The sequence below is a fragment of the Truncatella angustata genome (assembly GCF_020726525.1).
Source record: "Truncatella angustata strain MPI-SDFR-AT-0073 chromosome Unknown BKA67scaffold_14, whole genome shotgun sequence".
NCBI classification, from domain to species: Eukaryota; Fungi; Ascomycota; class Sordariomycetes; order Amphisphaeriales; family Sporocadaceae; genus Truncatella; species Truncatella angustata.
The window spans coordinates 659,704-673,471 of record NW_025763394.1 but is presented as its reverse complement, the minus strand read 5'-3'; the positions used below and the strand labels follow the sequence as shown (position 1 = coordinate 673,471).

General features: G+C 48.0%; 5 protein-coding genes across 5 annotated transcripts; 3 read left to right on the top strand and 2 right to left on the bottom strand.

The window, feature by feature from the left end:
* Window positions 1-1,487: 1,487 nt before the first annotated feature.
* BKA67DRAFT_665460 (haloacid dehalogenase-like hydrolase) lies at window positions 1,488-2,266 on the bottom strand (the record flags this gene model as incomplete). Its single annotated transcript, XM_046108556.1, has 2 exons — window positions 1,488-1,608; window positions 1,668-2,266. The coding sequence occupies 2 exons, from the start codon at window positions 2,264-2,266 to the stop codon at window positions 1,488-1,490; spliced, it is 720 nt and encodes a 239-aa protein (XP_045951169.1).
* A 3,133-nt stretch (window positions 2,267-5,399) lies between these two features.
* BKA67DRAFT_588654 (HPP family-domain-containing protein) lies at window positions 5,400-7,051 on the top strand. The gene is made up of 2 exons (XM_046104383.1): window positions 5,400-6,060; window positions 6,159-7,051. The coding sequence occupies exons 1-2, from the start codon at window positions 5,797-5,799 to the stop codon at window positions 6,780-6,782; spliced, it is 888 nt and encodes a 295-aa protein (XP_045951168.1). The 5' UTR covers window positions 5,400-5,796; the 3' UTR covers window positions 6,783-7,051.
* Window positions 7,052-7,150: 99 nt separating this feature from the next.
* On the top strand, window positions 7,151-8,078 carry BKA67DRAFT_588653 (uncharacterized protein). Its single transcript, XM_046104382.1, has one exon. It carries the CDS (start codon window positions 7,495-7,497, stop codon window positions 7,723-7,725), a length of 231 nt encoding a protein of 76 aa, XP_045951167.1. The 5' UTR covers window positions 7,151-7,494; the 3' UTR covers window positions 7,726-8,078.
* A 1,388-nt stretch (window positions 8,079-9,466) lies between these two features.
* Window positions 9,467-10,451, top strand: BKA67DRAFT_486818 (uncharacterized protein; the record flags this gene model as incomplete). Its single annotated transcript, XM_046096927.1, has 3 exons — window positions 9,467-9,704; window positions 9,774-10,026; window positions 10,094-10,451. Coding segments are annotated over 3 exons (849 nt in total), but the record flags the coding sequence as incomplete, so codon positions are not given.
* Window positions 10,452-10,959: 508 nt separating this feature from the next.
* Window positions 10,960-12,405, bottom strand: BKA67DRAFT_665457 (batten's disease protein Cln3; the record flags this gene model as incomplete). Its single annotated transcript, XM_046108555.1, has 2 exons — window positions 10,960-12,191; window positions 12,267-12,405. 2 exons carry the CDS (start codon window positions 12,403-12,405, stop codon window positions 10,960-10,962), a joined length of 1,371 nt encoding a protein of 456 aa, XP_045951165.1.
* Between the last annotated feature and the right edge of the window lie 1,363 nt (window positions 12,406-13,768).

The following is a 13,768-nucleotide window of genomic DNA, read 5'->3' as shown; positions in this document are numbered from 1 at the left end:
TTCGTCGCACCGACATATAGTTCAAGCGCCTATAGTCTAGGCTTTGAAGCCCTCACTCTTTGGATAGAAAACATTAAGCTGCCTTACACAAGTATGGCTTATGTTAAGCATGCATGTATGGCGGGCACCCTCTATGCCTGAGAAGAGCGTACGGGTTAAAGCACCACCTAACGTGGGAGTTGCCGAAGAAATGAGACCCGGCCAACGCCGAGTGAAGCCATGGGATTTGATATGTTACTGGTTCTACTTGACTATCCACTCACGAGCGATGCTACCACCTAATGAGCGCTGTGGAGAAGCATAGCTAAACTTCACGCTGGAGGACTATTTTCGAGCTGCCCGACCTGCCTTATTCGAATACGAATTTTGCATCATTCTGAGTCGAAGACTCGCAATTGTCCTAGATACAGTTGAGGTCGGAGACGAGACATTCATTCTTAAACGCGAAGATATATCCTTTGCAGCGAGAAATCGCTTAGAGGGTTGAACTCTCGTTGCCACCAGTTACATTATAAGAATATGGACGGAGGAGATGTTATTACATACAAGCCTTTAAATTTTCGAAGATAATGCAAAAGTAACTATAAATTTGTACTAGATCCTACGCGCACGCCATGCTGCTGAACTATCCACTACGGATAAGCACGATATCTCTTATCTGGAGCTGTTGCTCGCTTTTGGCCTCAATGGCAGCATCAAAGAGATTTTCTGCTAGTGCCATGGCAACATATTTGGGAGCTGGATGTGGTACTCAATCAAAAGGGTGTCGATATCGCCGAGTTTACCCAAATACGCTATGGCACTACCAGAGTGCATCGATTCTATGTCAGCAAAGACGGTGGAAATTTCAGTCAACTAGTTTCGGTAAAAACCAACCTGGAGCAATTCATCTAGTGACATCACATTTGTTGTCATGCTTGTTGCATCCCACCCAAACTGATAGGTTTGTTGATTCCCCGCCAGATTCCTCAGAGAGCCAGCGCTCCGGCTGTGAATACGGCAGAGAGCGCCCAATGGAAGGACCAGCCTCTATAAAAAGGTTATAAGAATGCAACGGTTGACATAAGAGGTACTTGTGGAGCCTTGTTACTAATAATACCCTGGAATCACCAAGCTCCTGTGTGACACACAATTGAGGTAAACATTTATCTTCATCTGCGTTGATGGCGAGCTTCGGAGCCATTGTTCGCAGGCAAACGGTATTAACCCAACTGGCGAAGTGGCGAGATCCCAGGGGAGACATTCTAAGTCACCACATACAAAACTCGAATCCTGTGGACTCATAATCAGCATAATCTGTTATTCAAAAGTTAAGGCCTACAAGCTCGCCAAAAAGGCCCTCGAAATTTATTGTGGGGAGCGCACCTCAATGCTATACATTCCAAAGTGACCAATCGTACCGTCTATACATTACCCTAGAGTGTCAGTTGCAAACGCAGTAGCCATCCGGTGGAGGAATATGCCATTGGAGAATAATGCCATGCGCGTCAAGAAGCCTCGATGATCTTCTCTGCCATTTCAGGTAGTGTCTCAGCCATTATTTCCAGCTCTCCAAATATCTCCGGCAGGGCCTCTCCTTCTAATACTGTCGCGTAGGCGCCCCGGAACCTAAATTCACCAACCTTAGTGCTTCATTAACACTAGCTTGACAAAGGTCTAGAGCTTACCCAACTTTAGTGGCAGCTGACACATCCCACATGTGCGCGGCAGCGAACCAGGGCTTGACTGAAGATGATGAGAATTTACCCCAGATCTGTTTGTAGGCTTCAGGGATCGGTTTGGCTAGCCCTGCGGTGTCGCAGGAAATCAGATGTTCAGCAGGCATTTCAACTCCACCTCTATCGAAGTAGCCCTGAACCCTTGACAGTTCGGCCGTGGTAAAGCAGTAGACAGTGAAACCTGCTTCACGAAGCTTCGAGATGCATTCAGCTGCTCCAGGCCTGAGGTCCAACTTCCTCCATTCGCCGATGATATACTGTACATCCTCTGGCATGGCAAAGGTGCGGGGCTGCGAAATGCCAGCGTACATAAGTACGCGGAAGAACAAGGCCTCGAAAATCTCGAAGAACACTACATACCGGCCATTGAGGCTGAGGTATGTGTATTCTCTCTCTGCCGTTTCCAACCAACAACAACCAAGCAACTTGGGTTGAATGCCCTGAGCGCGCAGTCGGTCGCCAAGACGCGAATCTATGGCCACGAACAGGCGATCATAAGAAACCAATGTTCCTACCACGTCAAACACAATGCTCTTGTTGTTGCTCATCGTATCAAGCATGTTTACTACGTATATAGTAGCTCGATGGCTTGTACACCTTGGCATAAAGAAGCAATCATCGTAACCTCAGATTACCTTTAATCGGCGCTTTTCAATCAAGTTTTAATCATTTTCTTGGCAGATTGATTTCATTACATCAGAATGGCGGGGTAACAACGGCGGCAAACAGCAGCCAACACAGGCGGTGGAGCACTAAATAATTGACTCACAGTAACGTTACCTTGGCTACTCGATCGTCTTAAAGTGAAAGCTTCAAACACAAATGAAGATGTTCATAACTTGCCAAGCCAAGTTGAAGCCAGTACATTATAAAAGAAGTGATGAAGACGAAGGGATTCGCAAGCAAATACTACATAGATGCTAGAAAAGGATACTAGTATACAACCCGGCAAACAGATGCTCGACGTAGCGCCAGAATCGAAAGCGTGGCTAGTCTATCCGCTCCCGCCAGTCAGCGGTCGAGTTCAAGGCCAATATAATAACTGCCAGCTCTACGTACAAATCTGATGGTTGTTTCCGCTTGATAGTTTGGTATACCTTCGCAGTGCGCCCCAACTTTTGATGACTGTTCTGACATCAAATGCGTCCGTCATATACAAAAAGATAAGTCTTGTAGCGAAAACTCGAACCTTGTGCTGCATTCGATTGTGGCAAGTACGGCTACAAAGGTCATATGTTCTCCCATCCAACTCTTTCCAAAGAACCAGATCATACGATCATGTCACGGTGATGGCTTTAGAGCCCTATGAGACTGGTGACGGCGCAAACTTATACTGCTGGATGGCCGACGAGGCGTGCTTGTACCATAGCAGTGATGATGGCAATTCCGAACAAAGACGTCACAGCGATGAAGGAAACACACGTGTAATATCTCAGAAACAGTCCCAGGCCTTAAATGCATCGCAGGTTTTTCGATATGGCATCGCTCTTGATACATCAGAGCTGTCGCTCATCATCACTATCATAAGAACCCGAGGCTCTCAATTGATGAGCTAGCAATATTGTATTTGCGAGCAGAGTCCATTGATCAGTCTCCTCTGGCGCTTGATCCTGGATACTCGCATTTGATGCGACGCATTCTGGGATTGAAAACTTCGACGGTTGTCTTACATCAAGCATCCTGGCGCTGATCTAGGTACACTCTCATGGTGTCCAAATTCCGAGAATGTGGAGGTGAAAGCTGAACAGGCCTGCGCCTCGGCCTGTCAGCTAACAACACAGTGACAGAAAACCAAGTGCTGCCAAGGACGATCAACTCTGGCCTGAGTGTTGCTATTAACATTTTTCAAGGTAATGTGGAAAAAAAGAAATTGAGGGAGAAGAAGAATTCTTATCACAGCCAAAATCAAACCCATCGAATCTAATCAATCAGAGCGTTTTCTCCCGAGATGCTGCAGTCAGCTCAGCACTTCACAAACACGGCAGTCGCATACATGAAAACCATTGTTGATAGGTTTTCTGAGACGGAAACGCGTGCCATTGTGACGCAAGGCTCTCGGCCGTTGCCCCTTACGCCTCCTACATAGCAAGATTCGACCTTGACAGATGCCTATCCCCAAGGGTCAATTTGCGTGTACAAGAAAATACATCATACCGTCTCCCACTTGTGCGTCTATAAGGCGAGAGTTTCATGCCTAATCGATTTAATGCCCTAATGTCACACCAAACGTTTATGTCAGCTATCTGGAAATGCCTGCCTATCGATCTATTGTTCAGCTAGCACAAAATAACATCGAGAACATCGTGGGCGGTATCTCCTATATTTGCGGCTGAAACTGCTGGCGGCACGCATGTTTTGCTTGGTGGTCTTCATGGTACCAATGGTGCTAGGCCTCTCAGGCTTATAATACATGTTTTTGCTACTAGCGGGGTCGCTTGGGTGCTAATAGGTCTAGCGGCACATCCTTTGGCAACCCTGGAGCGTAAATAGTGCTTTCTAAAGCCAACAACGGAATTACAGCAACGCGGATTGTTGATAGATCGAGCCTTGAAGCTGAGATTGTCAAAATAAGACGAAGGCATGAGGAGTAGATCGGTTGATTAATTGGTTGAGAATCAGTAGGTAGTCATGTGTCCGGTGGCACACTTGCTATATACATGTGGGTGGCTGGGACCTATTTCAACAGAGATATACTGTAAGGTTGGTCCTCGGGGTAGCCATGCTTGAGGTTGTTCGTAAGATCGATAAGGCGTGGAAGGTTCCAACAAGCCATGAAGATCTAATTTACAATCATGTTATGATGTCGTCCTACCGGTGCCAAAGTTGTGGGTCGACATCAATTTATGATAGGTAACTGTGGGTATGGTGTAACCATTGACCTCGTCAAATGCCAAAACGCACCTTGCATGAACTGCGGGCCATAGCCTGATCTCCGGAAATGATTCCTTTCGCAAAGACTTATCATATGTTAATATCATCAATTCAATGATGTCCCTGAAAAGGCGAGTAAGCCGAAACAACTATCGCACGCTCTTGAATAGAGAAGGGAATCGAACAACAAACACTGCTAAGTGCAGCCACACACTAAGTCGACTGCCCAAATCAGCTACTATCGCAGAGGCCTCAGAAAAATATTGCTTCGTCGACAATAACGCCATATCGTGAAGTTCAAGTTTAAGTTCTATCCGGCGGCAATGTCTAAACGCTACAGGATTTGCAAGCGGACATTGTAATAACAATTCACTATCCGACAAGTCGTTCAAAGATCGGTTGTTGTAGCCATGCTTCTGGATCAGCGGGTTCCGTAGCACAGATCTGGGGAAATACTAACTTTGTTCATACAGTAACTTGACTAGCCTAAGTCTGGTGTTTAATTGAAATGACATGAAAGTATCCTGGAGAGTAGGTGGACTTAATGGTCCCGGCTGTCAGAACACTTAACACCCAGACTGATTCAAACGGTCCATTGTACGTGCAAACTAAGGAATACCGTTGCTAGGGTTTGCTTTTTGCTGGTTGAACGCGATTTGAAGTACACCGAGCTGTTACTCCGCGGAAATGTGTACCCCGGACTTAGCTCCACTAGTCCGGAGCCGGGTACTGAGGTGTCACGCCAACAACCTGTCATCAAGCTATTTAGTCTCACTAAAGTTTCCATTAGCAAAGATGATGCCGGTCAGACTTTATGTTGGTCATAGTATGATTCTTTCTCGTATAAAATACGTCCGTGTTAGTCAGAACAACAGTTCTTCCGGTCATGCTTCCAAGGCCGGCGTCATTGCAACACTCTGGCTTCAGATGTTACAAGCATTCCGAATGTGCGGCTACAGCCGCTCGACATTTGCAGATATAAGCGAAATGCAGGAGAGGAAATAAACAAAACCTTTCAGCGTAGAATCCAAGGCGCACCGAAACTACTTAGGTCGTTACACGTTGTCTGACATCCTGGTTGAGTGACAATCCAGACATTCTTGATTCACAAGTCGGCTACGCAGGAATGATTTAAAACCCAAGAAGGGATTATCTACAGAACCCTGTATTTTCTTTGAAGATACTACGAGTAGCACGGACAACAGGAATGCAGTCAAAGTCGCACCGTTGGAACTTTTCAATTGACCATTATGTGAACCCATGGATACCGAGGCCACCATGGCAGTATATCCCACATCAAGTGTCTTATTTCCTTGGACACCGTTCAAAACCGCAGCAACCTCTGGCACATTTATGGACCATATTCTGGGCTACGATTGGCATTTTCTCGAGCTTGACAGTTATGGAGGCTGTCAACCAAAACATGGCGTCCTTTCAAACGCATGAAGTACCTGTCATTGTTGGCAGTTTTGTAAGTCGCAACCTGAGTAGCAATTCCCCTCGTCCCTTTTCTCTTTCTCTTTTTATTTTATTTTCGTTCCCCTTCACAGAACTGATGGCACCCGTCAGGGCGCTGCAGCTGTCCTCGAATTCTACTCAATCGAGTCACCGCTTGCTCAACCTCGAAATGCGGTCATCAGTCAGGTGCTCGCGTCAGTCGTAGCTGTTTCTATAAGAAAGCTTTTCGAGCTGGGCACTGGATCTAGAGATTATATATGGATCGGGGGTTCTCTTAGCTGTGCGCTAGCAACGGCACTGATGGCCCTGACGAACACAGTGCACCCCCCGGCCGGTGCGACAGCGCTGTTGGCCGTTGTCGATAGCAACATGGCTGGCATGGGCTGGTTCCTGATCCCAGTCATGCTCTTGGGCTGTGTGCTTATGCAAGCCGTCGCGCTGTTGATCAATAACATCCAGAGGAGGTTCCCCATGTATTGGTGGTCACCAGAAGAGGTTGGGCTCAGGTGGAAGCAGGACAAGAAGAGTGCCGCTGACAGGGACGTGGAAACAGGAAGTGGCGCGGCTGTAGAGAAAACCAATACCAGCGGCTCTAGTCAGTTCGATGATGGTAGGACTCTGGCAGATACAAGTCCTCAGCTAGTTGTCACTCGAACAGAACTGAGGGTGCCTGAAGGGATGTACTTGACGTCGGAGGAATTCAATTTCCTTGAAGAACTGCGTGACCGGCTGTAGAGAGAAGCCATCATAGTTGGAGTTTTTGAACAGGCGGACAATAACACTAATACTCGTCGCCTAGCACGAGTCTAATGATGTGTCAGCCAAGCTGCGAAGTGTGAGGCTTTCTACATTTGACGCGGTCATCTACTTTGATATTCACAATGTGTGGCAATATGGACGACTATAGATGGCCATAGTTAACAGAGAGCACTCCGTACACTAAGGCGACAAGCCCTCAGATCACCTAACTTTGGGGCAGGTGATCACGTGACTTAGCCAGTGGCCATATACCCATTTTCTGTACACCGATATTCTTTTTGTAGACTCAGACTTTTATATACTACTTGACAGTACCTATACTATCATTTCACGCTTAGAGCGTTACACTTGCGATCCCACGCTCATGAGAGCACCGTATTTGCTATCCTATGCTCGAGTAAATTCAGGCCCTTCCTTTCAGTACATCAACTATCCTTCACCAAAACAGCATTCTATACCAACTATAGAAACTATCATACAATAATAATTACGGGGCACGTTTCGCTAAGCATAAATTCTCCTTGCGAATACTTCCCTGCCGCTTGGTGCAAATGGCGTTGCATTGTCATCGGGCTTCTCCCGCTGAGTTGCACCCCTTCCGCGCTACAATAATAAATACCGGCAACACGTGATACCGAAACGTGCGTGAATGGAGACAGTTGGGGTTTCCTAACTTCCAAACTCCTACATGGGGCTGTCTACGATCATGGTGTTTGTGATACCCCAAACCGGCGGGATGGTCGCATATCTAATGCTCTATGGCTGTGCTGAAATATTTACCATCATTCCGGACTCAAAGGCTGGAAGAGTAAGAATGCAATACGAGCTAATGAATCAAGATCTTAGGTCCATCCTGACAATATTGTTGGTTTGGTGCTTTGTAACATGTACGGAGTACGACCCTTCGTGGATACGATAGAAGATCTGGGGGTAGCGATTGGCGGCACTTGAACTGATATCGTCAACATTGACTGCCGGCACCTCATGAACCCGAAATGGCTTGCGATAAGTGCCGGTCGATCACAAGATATTCGCCCCTCAATATGCGGAAGCTGAAGCGGCCCGATCTCGATAGTTTTAATTGTGGACAGATCCCAGTGTTCCCTCGTGGTGAGTTAAAATAGAGATGCACAACAGTGAGATGGTGCGAGGTTCTACCACGGATATGTGTGATTGCAGTGTGTCGCAGGTGCTCATTAGAGGCTAGTCCATAACTTGTAGTGCGCACGTATGTGATGCAAGTGAAGAATCTATTTCCCCTGCATACATAGTATGAAGCTTTGGGTGCAGAGGAGATTGGGTGGGGCTGGCTTTGATATTACATACCCAGAAGCTATTATGGATCTGTAGTAGACTAACTAACCTAACCTTACAGTAGAGGAATGCACAAGCCCCCACTAAGGTTAGTGAAGTCTAACCTAGAACTAGCCCCTAAGCTACCAGGAGACTCCTAAATCGACGATATAGTAGGGTAAAACAAGATACACTCGGAAAAGCCTACGCCGATATATTAAAACGTTTGACTAGGTTGCAGTGAACGGCTATCGATTAAGTAAATAATATTATTCAATTGCTATATATTCGGTAATCGAAGTAGTAATTGCAACAGATCATTATGGTGGACGGTTTAGTGTGTGAGAGCAGCCTGTGCGTTTCTTCTACTAGACTACGGTTAGGTTAGTAGCCCCTGTACCATACCTGCGCTCAATAACTTAACGTACATATAATAGTAGTGGAGGTAGGTTCATAAGTCAGGTGAACACTGATCAGGATACTACAGCGTGACAACCTTCTCACAAGATGAGATAGCTCTAGCAGATTTGGCTCCACGATTATTGAAATATACCTTGTGATCAAGTTCACGTGCCATATGGCATATAAACGTCCCAAACTATTGCCAACAAGTTGTGACGATAGCACTTGTATTTTCCGATGATCTACAGGCCGTAGAAGAATTGAAAGTCTACCCCACAGCACCAGAGCTAGCACCGTTCCGAGCCCCATGCCAAGCAAGTCTCCATAGCAGATCATCACCTACTGTAACCGTACTTGGTCGCTACCGAATCGTGCGGCGAAGGCAATCCACACAAACCCGGCAAAGGTACAGCTATTTCTTAGGCTTCAAATCTGGTTGATCCTCTGAAACTACAAGCTCGCACCATTAGTAGCTTAGTGAGATCATCAGGGACGACTTAGGGACACACGCAGAATACCCAGTAGCTTGCCAAGCTTATGCCAGGCCACTTTTGCAATAGCCTAGTCCTAGAACTTCATGAACCATGAAGTACGGCGGTAGTAATGATAGATGGACTTCTGATGCCCACATGGCTGCGGTGTCTGTGTGCCGCACGAGGTTGGTTGATTTCCAGAAGGGCGGATAAGCTCACAAATACCATCGGCGCCCACTTCGGACGAAGTGCGCCTCGACCAACGGTTCACATAGAGATCATTACACTATAGACCTTCCGCTTGTTTCACGAACATCGTCGACTGTTATAATGCCATTCTGACTGGTAGCTTACGCGATCGCATCTCACCTACGTATACGGGTATTGGCACATCAGCAGTGGAGTGGGATAAGACGAGAACTTCCTCAGGCGCTGTACCGCATTTTTGTGTACGGGGCCCGAACAACGAATTAGTACAGGGCCGGGGGCAAAATGCGTTTTCCACCACCGGAGGTGATTGCCTCGTGGCCGCGGCCAAACTACAAGAACCCGGAGACAAGAGGTCCTACGCTCATGATCGTTGAGCTCACAATCTTACCGCTGGCCTTGATATGTTTAGCGCTGCGCTTATATGTTCGGATGTACATGATCAAGAGAAGTTGGTGGGACGATTGGTTGATGGTTGCGTCTGCCGTTTGCTGTTGTGGTGTGACAGTTTCAGTTATTCTTGGTATGTTAACTACTACACATTGCCGGTGGCCAAATGGAAGAGCGAAAAGGCTGACAATCGACCTGCTAGCGACGCAATTGTATGGCTGGAATATCCATGCCTGGGACTTGACATATACACAGATGGTTCAAGGTAGACAGGTTTCGATCGCAGGACAAACTATCTTTGTCTTCGCTTCCGGTTTCGCAAAGCTTTCCATTCTGGCCAGCTACCTGCGCATAGCATTGCCGGGCTCCTGGTTCCGGCGCTTGACCTGGGCGGCTATCGCGATAGTCGGCACAGCAATACCGGCTTTTTTGATGCTTCTATGGTTGCAGTGTAGGTACGTTTAAGATCGCCTCTCCGAACAAGAAATCGCAAGAAATCGCGGATCATTAACATCAGGACAGCCCTGCAACTTCTTACTGGAACCTCTTTGCATTGGAACGCGACTGCATGCACGAATGGCCGCCTCTTGCGGCACAAACCACAGTTACCGTCATCACGGATTTTATCGTTTACGTCCTACCCATGCCGACACTCTGGAAAGTCCAACTACCACTGTCGCAACGCATTAGTCTGATGATTCTCTTCGGGTTTGGGGGTATCGTCGTAGTAGCGGGATGTATGCGAACATACTGGGTGCATTACGTCGAGGTCGAGACGTACGATGTGACCTGGGAAGGGTTTTATTTGTGGATTTGGGCCGCGGTCGAAGTCAATCTAGGAGTAATCTGTGGTTGCGCCCCGGTACTCAAGCCTCTTCTCTTCCGTTCGAGGTCGAGGACAGGCACAAGGTACAACCAATATAACCAGTACAACCAGTACAACAAGCCAAAGTCCAGCAAACCTGATACAGTTGGGTCATTGTCGAAGCAATGGAGCCGCAAGCCGCGGAGATCCTTAAAGCCGGCAATCATTGCGGGACAGGACGACTACATAGACCTCGAAAGCCTCGAGTCCGGAACCGGCATTACAAAGTCAGTAGGAACAGTGCAACCGCCGTTAGAATTTCAACTTCCCATGGAGAAGGCGAGCCCGAGCGAGAGCGAGGGGTCTATTGAGTTTCCACTACAACCTCCAACGAACCCATTGCCTTCAATACCGAAGACCGTGATTACAGGCAACAGTGGACGTTTCTCAGGGTTCATTTTCAAAGAGCAAGGACGTTCGAGGAAGGATTCATGGATCGACGATAGATCTGACGATGGTGTACCAAGGTGATGTTTGCCCCGACAGATTTTAGTACCAATCCAATACTATCACGTCAACTTCTTCAACCAACTTTTATCTTCTTGCACCAATCGCGGCCTTGGTGGACCTGGTAATTGCAAAGCCAGGGCTCGATGGCCATTCCAATGAAACCAGCTATGCATATACCGGCGCTGTCGCTCACGCTCGTTGCGCCCAGGCTGAACTCACGCTCCGAAGCGGGGATGTTTTCCATGATTTCAGCAAACGTGTTGACGTATACAGTGCCGCCAAGAAGACCTTCCCAGAAGATGATGAGAAAGACGATATAGACGCTTGGAATGAAAAAGAGAAGGGCATGAACCGTGAGCAGGACTAGGTTGCCTACTTGCAGGAAGGAAGGCAGATACAGGTGCCGCACGCGGATGAATGCGATAGATGATCGCGATATGAAGACGCCAAGTTGGTACAGAAAGCCGTACATCGGATAAAAGTCCCTGTATTTAGTGAATGGCGACGACCCCAGAGGGAAGAGTAATGTCGGGGCAACGCCTTGATTAATACTGTACTCGGCGACATATACTAGCAACAAAGGTAGCATATATGGAAAGAACAAGGACTTTGCTCTTCGTAGGTTCATGTTGAATTTGGCCGCGGAGTCGGTTTGTTTCGTTGAAAATGCGGTTGCTGCGACAGCTGGTCCTGAGGAGAGGAGGCTTGTTGCTGCATTGTCGGTCGGCAGGTCCTCTGCCTCGTCCTGCTCCAGGTCCCTCTCGGGAACGGTTTGGTATTCTTTTTGCGACTGGCCGTCACGAAGAGGTCCACGGGGCAAGACAACGAAGAAGCTGAGCAGCATGAAAACGGGCAAGAACGCGGATGACAGTAGGCTATTCTTGACGCTGAATCCGAACCAAGTCGTGAGCAAGGCGTACAGACCAGCACCGACTAGACCGGCAGCGCCGGTCCCACTACCCCAGGCGGCTAAACTCATGTGGCCGTAGTAATGTGTCAATCCAAGAAAGCTGAGTTCTCCTCCTCCACTCGTTAAGCTGGCAAATACCACACCAGCCATCTTGATTCCGACCGATCTGTCGGGTGGTGTCAGGGCGATAAGGAGCATCCCGAGCGAGGAGCCAACGGCGAAAAAGATGATCCGAACCCAATAGGGCACCTTGTGTATGAAGTAGGGCGCGAGGAGTTTCGTGAAAAAGGAAGGCAGGACATCGGCGAGGAGAACTACTCCCTTGGGTACGTCGGAACCAACGAGATCTTGGGCGGCGGAGAGGATGATGACGTAGAGAACATTGTTGATCAGCCCTGCAGAGCAACAATGTTAGCAATAGAAAGAATGAATCTGAAGGTGCCCACTCGATCGCTACAACTGCGACATACCGAACAGCCAGAATGCAACGAGCACCGCGTTGTCGGCATTTCGAAAGATGGCAGCCAAGCGAGCTTGGTAAACCGCCCACGAGGAAGATGGTGAACCTGGCATTGGCAAGAGACCAGAAGACACAGGCGAACGGGTCATGGCGAGGAACGGAAGATGACGGAGGTCACGTCTCTTTATCACAAAGAGGGCGGTCTTCTGGGCAAAAAGAACGGCGGCGGCGTATGAACAGAACCTCTGTAAAAGCTGTCGTGACTAAAGTCACAGGCTTCAAACCGCCTGCGATGTCGTAGAAAGTGCTCCGAGGTGCTGCAGCCTTATTAGCGCTCTTGATTATGATTAGGGGGCTCAGGGGCTGCTGACGCGCTGAGGAACGTGAGTACTGTGGGGATAGATAGATAAGCTCCAACAATCGGTAAACCCTGCCGCAGAGCACACCAACATCAAAGGACTATGGTGGTACTTGACCTCAAATCTGAGCGAGCGACGACCAGCCTGCAGATCAATGTATGTAGATACTAGCACTAAGAAGTACATACCTTTAAGACTGGTCTTTACGCATGCTTAGGAGCTATGAACTCGCCGGGCTTTTCGTCAGATCTGTTCTAGTCAGCAATTTCACTCAACTGCCATCTTTAATTTTCTGGAAAGACGGCCTTGGAAATTATCGATGTTCCTATCAGTCGCAACCTGAAATCGTCAGCAATGTTGATTGCCCTATCATATAGCTCTAGTCATTGTAATGTTTCTTCCCTTCAGCGAGGCGTGCAGCCCTATAGTGAACGACCGATGTCATGTTCTCCACACTCTATACGGCTCTGTAAGTACCCTTGGGTGCAGGATTGATTGCTAGGTTCCGATAGTTTGTTATCGTTGGGAGAACGCCGCATGCTAACCAAGACTACATACCGGGTTGGGTTAGCATGATTCTCTTCCAAGTTTTGTTTGTACGGAATACTACTGTTTAAAAACAGACGTGATGAGACGATATGGAAGTCGCGAACGATTGGGATTTTCAGATACTCGGCAATTTGGTTGATCATCTCTATTCGGTGTTCATTGGGTCGCTGTCACGATGCGACATCAACCACTGTTTCCAAGCCCGCCAAGCGCTCTTGTGTGTCAGCTGAGCCGTCAGCACAGAGGTGGGCACCGCCACTTGTTTGCAGGCCAGCTGAACATCTTTGCACTATTGTTTCCCTTTCTACGGCATCAGGTGTGATCGTCGAGCCGTCATAGGATGCAGGTGCACCCCCCGGCTGCATAAGTTTCAGGCAGGTACTGCCGCCTCCAGATGGTCTCATGAGTCGCTGAAGCTCAGAGTCGCAACTACAACACCCTACAAGACGTAGAAGCCTCTCCTCACGGTCCTTTGCATTTCGTGGTCATATATCGAACACAGGTCTCGTTTTGCCCACCGCGTGAACTTCGAAATCCCGTAGCCTCACCATCATCAGCGTGCTCCTCCACTTGGCCGATCACGCGCGACAGTCAGTCATAATTG

Bases quoted from the DNA above. Each gene is read 5' to 3' on its own strand.
- BKA67DRAFT_588654 (XM_046104383.1), top strand. From the start codon at position 5,797: ATGCAGTCAAAGTCGCACCGTTGGAACTTTTCAATTGACCATTATGTG. The intron at 6,061-6,158 runs GTAAGTCGCAAC...GGCACCCGTCAG, and splicing joins CTGTCATTGTTGGCAGTTTT to GGCGCTGCAGCTGTCCTCGA.
- BKA67DRAFT_588653 (XM_046104382.1), top strand. From the start codon at position 7,495: ATGGGGCTGTCTACGATCATGGTGTTTGTGATACCCCAAACCGGCGGG.